The sequence below is a fragment of the Rhagoletis pomonella genome, unplaced genomic scaffold (genome assembly GCF_013731165.1).
Source record: "Rhagoletis pomonella isolate Grant_MI unplaced genomic scaffold, Rhpom_1.0 Rhpom_scaffold_00003, whole genome shotgun sequence".
Lineage (NCBI taxonomy): Eukaryota > Metazoa > Arthropoda > Insecta > Diptera > Tephritidae > Rhagoletis > Rhagoletis pomonella.
The window spans coordinates 70910716-70919699 of NW_023458557.1; the positions used below are offsets into that span (position 1 = coordinate 70910716).

The 8984-nt window shown below is 30.8% G+C and overlaps 2 protein-coding genes across 7 annotated transcripts; one reads left to right on the plus strand and one right to left on the minus strand.

The window, feature by feature from the left end:
• Nucleotides 1-406: 406 nt before the first annotated feature.
• LOC118736359 (dynein regulatory complex subunit 3-like) lies at nucleotides 407-960 on the minus strand (the record flags this gene model as incomplete). The annotated part of the gene is made up of 2 exons (XM_036466453.1): nucleotides 407-586; nucleotides 667-960. Coding segments are annotated over 2 exons (474 nt in total), but the record flags the coding sequence as incomplete, so codon positions are not given.
• A 1646-nt stretch (nucleotides 961-2606) lies between these two features.
• Nucleotides 2607-7596, plus strand: LOC118735441. Of its 6 annotated transcripts, none has more exons than XM_036465191.1 (8): nucleotides 2607-2886; nucleotides 2954-3081; nucleotides 3148-3240; nucleotides 3299-3508; nucleotides 3571-3730; nucleotides 4012-4184; nucleotides 4394-4556; nucleotides 4612-7596. In XM_036465191.1, the coding sequence occupies exons 1-8, from the start codon at nucleotides 2823-2825 to the stop codon at nucleotides 5112-5114; spliced, it is 1494 nt and encodes a 497-aa protein (XP_036321084.1). In that variant the 5' UTR covers nucleotides 2607-2822; the 3' UTR covers nucleotides 5115-7596. The 6 variants fall into 6 exon arrangements, with proteins under 6 accessions (XP_036321084.1, XP_036321085.1, XP_036321086.1 ...); XM_036465192.1 differs by having other exon boundaries at nucleotides 4615-7596; XM_036465193.1 differs by having other exon boundaries at nucleotides 2608-2886; nucleotides 3148-3213.
• The last annotated feature ends 1388 nt before the right edge of the window (nucleotides 7597-8984 follow it).

The following is an 8984-nucleotide window of genomic DNA, read 5'->3' on the forward strand; positions in this document are numbered from 1 at the left end:
AAAGGGTGCGTGCCCCGTACAAAATTTAGATGGTGATATTTTTAAAAGCTATAAAGTAGGGACCGAAAATAACCATTAAATACCAAAATTTTTGATATTAGAAAATTGCAAAATCGTTTTTTAATTTTTTTTTCAATCAAGAATAGTCGTTAAATGTAGATATTTTTTTTTTTGAATAATCGTTATTTTTGGATTTTTATATTTTCCATAAATTTTAACTGTTATCATGAAAACCTCATTTTCATGTCCGTTTTTTGATCGAAAAAATACAAATCAAAAAAACAGCGGTTACATTTTAGCGGAACAATATAAATCAAATTTTAAATGTTAAATTATGATTTTTATCATAACGATCATAACCGTTACGAATAAAAAAATATGAAAACTACTTAATTTCATCTACTTACTAATATTTTTCCATGCCCTTTTGACGCATGTCTTCAGTAACCGTTTTATATTCGTAATACTTTACGCCAGGCAATACAGCTGCAACATAAAGATCCATTTGGAATTCAGTTTTCTTTGCTATAGGATTGCCCTCCAGATTAAGTACGCGTAGGTCCTTCAAGAAACGAAAACGTTCGATCTTTGTGTGAACCAAAAAAATCGTAACTTGTTAATAAATTGCGCATGGAAGCTTTAGCTAAACAATATTTGATTACGTACTCCCTCAGTTGTTTCGATTTTATTGTTGCCCAAACTTAAAATCACCAATTTCTCTAAAGTATCTACATTTTCAAGTTTTGTTATTAGATTACTAAAAAGTGTGAGAACTTCGAGGTTCACGAGTTTTTCAATATTCTCAATACGTTCGATGTAATTAAAACTCAAATCAAGTTCTTTTAGCGCCAACAACATATCGATGTGTTCAATGACCTCGATTTTATTACAATTCAGCGAGAGCTTCGTCAAATTTGGCATTATCCAGAGATGATCGATGCGCAAAATGTCTGAAAAGAATAATTTATTAAATAAATTATTTAATATTAATTTAATAAATGTATGCATATGTATGTACATTTACGTATGTGGAGAATGAAATCATATGTGATCATATACATATGGCCCTGATTTTTAAATACCGCTGAAACTCGCGAGAATACAATTTTCGGACAATTTTTCTTTTTGCATCTGAAAGCATAAGTATGTGGCATTATTTAATACATACAAACATACATTGTAACTCCTGCGGTTTAGGAGTTATGAATGTTTCAACAGTGGACTGTTGCATTACAATTTTTGGAAGTACTTTTTAAAGTTGCTTTATATTATTGAAAAAGTCTGCTCTCCTAATATAATGTTTTCAAAAGTTGGTACACAGTTTCCTAGCTTCAGGATGGAATTCAAGAACTAGGTATTAACTGAACTGATAAAATTAATTTTGAGGTCAATATTTGTAAAAAATAGTCGGACTGGTACGTTACTGGAAAAGACTGTTACGTTACCTGTGCGATATACGTGTAGCGATAGGATTATAATTAGGTATTTAAATCGCTTTTAGTGTATTTTATGCAATAAGTAGCATGAATTAAGTAGTCTTGCGATGTGACAAGTAATTCAAAGAAATTAAAAACATGATAATTATGAATACAGATTGCAAAGTTTCTGATGCTGTGCAGCCGTAGGTCGTTTCCGAAGTAATTTTCTGCGTAGAACTCGAACTCGATCTTAGAATTGCGCCAAGTTGTTGAGTTTTTCGCGTTTAATTTCACGAAAAACGGCTTTAATGGCTTATTTTGTTTGCTCTATGCTATTTAGTACTATTCTTGCCCTTGAAATGTTGGATTCGAGGACTCGGCATTTTGTAGAATAATAGTAGTACTAGAAAAATAGCCGAAATAATTCCAATAGATTTTTTATTATTTAATCGGAAAACCTTCTTCTTCTTTTAGCTTCTTATTTCGCTTCTTTTGAGTTCGTTCCTTTTTTAAACTATATAATTTTCGCGTTTTTTTATTTTTCTACGTAATTCTTATCTTCTTACACTCAGAAAAAACACCATCTCTCAAACAAAGAAAAACTTTCCATATTTTTAGCTCTGTCAAAATCTCGAAAAATTCTCCCGAATGAGTAATTTTTCTTTGAAATGTGTAAAAGCGACAAGAAAATATGCAACCGTGGTGTTCATTTTGATGTAAGCTATTTCCTTATTATTTTAGATTCGATGCCACTATTGCCACTCATTTGTGATTTCGATCAGATTGAAAATATCCAAACTACACAAAAATACATTCAGGAGCATTAACAAAGTATTATAACAGCCCTTATTTCACAGTCATACATTTAAAACTGTCTTATGTTTGCAAGAATCCCTTTAAAAAGATTTATGACATTGGGAAGGTTCAGAAGGCGCAGCAGTTGAGCGCAACCGTTGCTAAAAAAAATCAGTGATCGTAATGCGTCTTCTGAACGGCTTGATATATTAGCTGTCAAATTCAAAACACACAACATGTTGTTTCAAATGATCAGAAAAATATTACGATCATCTAACACGCAACTGTTGAGTTGATCAGAAGTACGAAACAACGCGTTCAGAAGGTGCAATCGCAACAGATACTGAGCTGTTGCGCCTTCTGAACGTGCCCAATATAACTTGTTATGACATCCTGTGAATCACTGTAATATATGCATATGTATGGAGTTCCCTGCTCCGAATCTCCCACTTTGTTTTCTAACGTGCTTCAATTAACGCAGTTGGTAACTCTTTATTTCATCGTTTACTCTTTTTCTCTTTCGCAAGAATAGTAGGCTTCGCTATTCTTCTTCTTGATAATATTGTTTGCTGTTTCGGTTCGCGTGTTAAGATAAAAAATAAAAGTAAAATGGATGAATTGGAAGAAATTTTAATAAAATTGAATGGCGAAATGTTCCTTAGCCTCTTTCGCGGTAAGTTAATAGTATATTTGCAGTTTATGTATCTGTTTTTGTGAATGTTTAATTGGTTTTAATTTAGAGGGCGGTTTTACTAGGGAATCAATGATGCTGCTCAAACCAAGTCATTTGGATACCCTCATCGATGCGGCGCAATTTGGACCAAGGATAATATTTGAGCATAATCTTCTTAATTGGCAAACCGAACAGGTAAGCTGTGGAATGTGCACATGTACATGCATACAAAAGCGCTAACCGCTTTCTTCTATTTACAAGGGCGTTCATGTGCAAACAGCTCAAAGTGACGAGGGCGCATCATTCGCAAATGCAAGTATTGCAGAGGTAGAACTTATTTATAAACACAAACACGTATGTACGCTTTGGTGACTGAAACTAAATCTATTTTCGTTACATTTCATACATATAGAAAACACTCGAAGAAATTTTAAGGGGATCGGTTAGTGGAAGTCAAGTTTTGAAGTACTACAGTAAGACAAAAGTTCTTACGCCAAAATACAGAAAATTGCTTGCAGCAACAATCGCAAACTATTTGATTTCTTCCGGAGTAAACTCGAGCCCAAAAACATTTGAATCGTTCGCCAGCCAGATATCGAATTTCTTTTTAAGTGAGTCGAAGGTACGTCGCCACATTTGCCATTGTTATTTCAGAAGCAATTCAAACTGCCACGCTTCTTTTAGGACATATATTACATACATAAAAAGGGGAAAAAACCAGGCGGATGTTTATACACTAAATACCACAGCACTTTATTCAAATGTAGACAGGACGGCATTATAAATAAAAAGCCCGCCGAAGAGAAGCCGCAAAAAGCAGCACATAGCAATTTATGTACGACAGGTAAAGATCTACTTTACAAACAGTGAGCGTCAAAAATAAGTAAAAATTTTCCTTATTTTTTTATAAAAGTATAGTTTATTCACAGGAAAAACCACATGAATAAATTTATTAATTTGATACAGAACTCGGGGAAAATTAGGGAAATTTTAATCAAAATTTTAAACTTTTCAATTCGATTCCTCAGAAAAATTGTTCTAGGAAATCAATTTGAAAAGTTGGTGCGTTTATAATTTTGAGATTGAGTTTAGATTCGAATTAAAAAAAAAAAATTATTTTCATAGACTACACTCAAGAAAAATCGTGGCTTAAGTATAACGTCGAGCCTTTTGATGAAGTGCAAATCAAATGGGAATTGACTTTTGAAGTAAGGTGCCAAATGCTGCAAGATGATTCAAATCTAAATAAAATTTTAGAAGAATGGCCCCTATATAAGCAGAGTTTTGGACATTTATTGGTATAACTCGTAATATATTGCGTGCTTATTTTGAAATTAATTTATAATTGAGTAAGGCCAAGTTCAAGTTATCCTGTAAATGTCATTAACATAAAAAATATACGAATTTCTCCAAGTGAAATATTCCAGTATTACTTCTCTGGGCTTTACTCAACTAAATGAATATTTTAAATGATATAATGGGTAATTAACTAATGTTTGATTGATAGATTGAGACGGACTTTAACAAATTGTACCCAGAGAAGAAAAATTTATTATTCGAAAAGTGGGAAAATTTCAGCCAAGCAGTACGCCATATTTTTGAGATTTATATTAAAGATTCACACAGTTTGACAACCTGGAAGCAATTTAAGGAAGGAACGATTAAAGCTGGTATTTAAATTTTATAATAATCTAAATTATTTATTGATGAATTTTTGAATTTTAGAAGGTACGGATGCGGTCACATGCTATCTTCTACATTCTGTTTTAGTTCCAACCAGCCGAGAATACAAAACGTGCAAGCAAACAAAAAAGCAACATTTGGTCAAAGCCACTATTGAAGATTCCAGAAACAGTTTTTTAATATGGGCAACAACTAATTGTGAACTTCAATCAAAACTGAAATTAATGGTTGATGAGAATTATAAGGGCAAAAGCACCATTCAGCCCATCATATGTGCTATTGGAATGAGCTTGTTTGAGAGCAACGAATATTTCGTGTACTTCGCCAACATATTTTATAAGTTCGATAATGTTATCAAATGTATTGATGTGTGTTTTAAGATATTCCACGTACTTAATCTTAAATATCCTTCCGAATGCAAATCTATTTGGTTTTTTGTCCAGCAATACTTTTATGACATTGCTTTGGAATCACACGAGAAAAGTACCTCATTGTGTGCAATATTAAGTGATTTAAAACAATTTAAATGTTTTAATAATAACTAAAAATGGAAGGACAAATTAAATGTTTTGTGTGCACACAATCTTTTGAACAATGCGATCGTTTATTTAAACATTTCAAAATTATTCATTGTTTATCACAATACGATATGTACAAATGTGGATTTACAGCTTGTAACCAATCATTTACGAATTTTAAATCACTTTGTAGACACATGCGAAATGAACGCAAAAGATATGAAATTACTTTATTAAGCAATCAAAATGTAAACGACGAATGTTTATCTAATACTACTTCAATGGCACCTAATACTATAATAACAGATACTGGTAATCAAAGTACAAATACTTTAAGTAACATAACAAGTTTAAATGTAAATGAAGAAACTTTAAAAGAAGGTTGCATTAAATTGTCTATGAAACAATATGCAAAAATAAATTGTCCTAGAAAAGAAACCGTTGAGTTGCAAAGAGATGTTACAAACATGATTTTGTGTCCATTAAAAAACCAATTAAAAAAAATATTGCAAAATTTCGATTCGCTAGGAAAAGACGATATTAAAGCTGATATTGAAAATTTAGTAAATATTTGTAGCGATCCATTTAAAGACTTTAACTCAGAGTATAAGTTTATTAAAACTCTTAAAGAACTAAATTTATACGAAAGTCCACAAGTCATCACCATAAATAATTCAATAAGTAACTTGCAAACTAGACATGTAAACAAATTAAATGCAGCATTAGTAAGGGGTGTGTTATTTCCAATTAAATTTCAAATAAAAAAATTTTTTGAATTGCCAGGCATGTACGAAAATTTTTCTAAAAGTCTTGAATACTTAACCACCAATAACGAAGTTTTAAAAAATTTTGTAAATGGCGATATTTGGCAAAAAAAAATTCAAAATTATAAAAACAAGTTAGTTATTCCATATTTTCTATACTTCGATGACTTCGAAGTTAACAATCCCTTAGGTTCACATAGTTCATCAGTTTTAGCAGTATATTATTCCTTCCCCACCGCGCCAATTTCTGTTAAACATAAACTTCAAAGTATTTTGATAGCCGCTCTTTTTAAATCACAAGATGTTAAACAATTCGGTAATGATAAATCATTTTATAAGTTAGTAGAAATACTAAATGACTTAGAAAATAATGGTATTGAAATTAAAACACCAAACGGCAATAAAAGAATTTATTTATGTTTAGGTTTGATAATTGGAGATAATTTAGCGCTTAACAATATTCTTGGATTTTCTCGTTCATTTTCTTCTAACCATTATTGTCGATTTTGTAAAATAAATAAAACCGATGCCAAATTCGCTTTTATTGAAGATAATAGCCAATTAAGAGATCAACAAAACTACGCTTACGATATTTCTTTGAACGATTTCGAAAATACTGGCATAAGAGAGTTTTCCATTTTTAATAATGTCAATAATTTCCACGTAGTAGAAAATTTCTCTGTTGATTTACTTCATGACATCTTTGAAGGCGTTTTTAAATACGGTTTTTGTAATATAATCTTACATTATATTCATAAAAAGATATTTGATCTAGAATTTTTAAACACTCGTAAACAAACATTTGCGTATGGTGAGACTGAAATGGGAAATTTGTCACCACCATTGCAGATGCATCATTTAAAAACGTTCAAGCTAAAATTATCGGGAAGGGAAATGTTAACGTTCGCTCACTTTTTCCCTTTACTTATTGGAGACGCAGTAAATGAAGATGATAACTTGTGGAAATTCGTGTTAAACCTTATAGAGCTTTTAGATTTATTAGTTTTGTCTGAATATACTAAATCAGATATAGAGAATTTAAGAGAACATATTCAATTCCACAACAAAGAATATACTAAAAATTTTAATGACACTCTAAAACCAAAGCACCACCTCCTTAACCACTATTGTAGAGTTCTTCAAATGTCAGGCCCCCTAAAATATTTGTGGACGCTACCTTTTGAATCCAAACATAGACAATTAAAGTCATATTCGAAAAATATTACTTCCCGAAGAAACTTAACATTAACTTTGGCTTTGAAATTTTGCATGACCTTTTCTGAAACAATTGTTAATTATAAGAACGTTACTTATACATTAGGCAGCGAAGAATATGAAGCGAAATTTTCAAAATATTTTAATAAAATCAGAGATGTACTTTCTGAAGACAATATTAACCATTGCATGTGCCACACAAGTTTTAAACTATATGGCACAATGTATAAAAAAGATTACTTTATATTTTTTTACAATCCAACTTTTGTATCATACCAAGTATTGGAAATTCTTGTTATAAATGACGAAGTATTTTTGTTTTGTGAATTAATAAATATTTTAATGTACAAACGCCACTATTTGTCTTATCAGATAGGTTCTAAAAGCACTATCTTTAAAATTATAAACACTAATGAATTAAAATATCCGCCGATTCATATGTACATGGTAAAAAATCAAAAATTTTTGCGACCAAAAGTCTTCTTTTAATGATAAAAGCCTTAATAAAGATTTGTTTCATGAAAAACTAACATTTATGAGTGTTTTATTAAATTAGTTGAAAATAGAATATTATCCTTAATAAGAAGAAAAAATATACTTATTTTTTGGTAAAATATTCTTTATTTTAAATAAAAAATTTACTCCAATTGTATTATAGGTTCTATATTTTAAACATTTTTTTCTCTACAACAAAGAAATATTTTTTCCTCATTTTGAAGAAATGTTGGGCATGCGAATGAGGATAAGACTCCTTTAGTGCTGTTTCGTTCCCATTTTTCTTCATTTTGATTGCTGTTTTTCTTCAATTAAGAGAAGTTTTTTTTTGAGTGTATAGTTTATATGAGTTAGAAAAAATAACAGTTTTAACTATGGGAAAATAACACGTTGAATAGCTTCCAATGTTGCTTGTAAAATGAGCCCTTGAGCTCTTTAACTAAATAGGAAAAAAGGTTACCTAAAAATTGAATTAGTTCAAAAGACTGTTACGTTACAAACAGCTTTCATATTGGTAATGAAGAGTATGTGGAACTATTTTATTTTACTGTGAAATAAAGCCGAAAATGCTCGAAGAAAACTATATTTTTCCTTTTTTTCCGGTTGGTGGATTCCGCGCCAAAAAACTTTTTAATATTTTGGACTGTTACATTACATTAAAAAATATTGCCGACTTGATTTTCATATAGAAAACTAATCGCTGATTTTTTTGTCGAATACTTTTTTTTTATTAACTTCAAAATAATACAAAGCAAGCGAAGAGAGGCAAGTATAATGCAAAAAAGTGGTGGACCTTAAATATAAACTACCCTTTAGTTTCATGTTGTGCTTTTTTAATTTTCGTTTATTTAAAGGTGTATCAAGAATAAGTGAATTTTCATGTTTTAGAGAGGGAGATTCGCGTTAATATTGATGTTGTCCGATACCTTAGAATATGTATGACCCAGATATAATCCAAAATCCGCGAAACCTGAGAAAAAAAATTTTCCCCTTGGTTTCGTTTTCGGCGATTTGGGCCATATGTGATGATATACTTCGTTTATTATATATATAAAAAATCTTTTCTAAATGCGTTCAGTAGCGTGGTTAAAATACTTTATACTTTGTATAGAAGATGGTAATTTTAAATAGGTGGCAACCCTATCAAAAAACTTAAAGGTTTTGTACATCCGAAGGCCATGCACTTTCATTTGATACCTCATTTTTTATACAACGGACGGTGAAGATCTTAAAGCTTTTAAACAGATGGCAACCCTACTCAGAAAAATAATACGTTATTACACATCCAGAGGCTAAGTCTTTTCATTTGACAGTGGCGGTACAGAACTGATGCCTACGCTTATTATGATTGAATACAGTAATTTCATTAACAGGTGGCAACCCTATTAAAAAAAATATTTGTGCTTTTCTAGAGGTCAATCCC

Excerpts from the sequence above, each read along its gene's own strand:
- LOC118735441 (XM_036465191.1), top strand. The coding sequence starts at position 2,823 with ATGGATGAATTGGAAGAAATTTTAATAAAATTGAATGGCGAAATGTTC. Across the intron at positions 3,241-3,298 it reads TTATTTATAAACACAAACAC|AAAACACTCGAAGAAATTTT; the intron begins GTATGTACGCTT and ends TCATACATATAG. Across the intron at positions 3,731-4,011 it reads TAGCAATTTATGTACGACAG|ACTACACTCAAGAAAAATCG; the intron begins GTAAAGATCTAC and ends TTATTTTCATAG.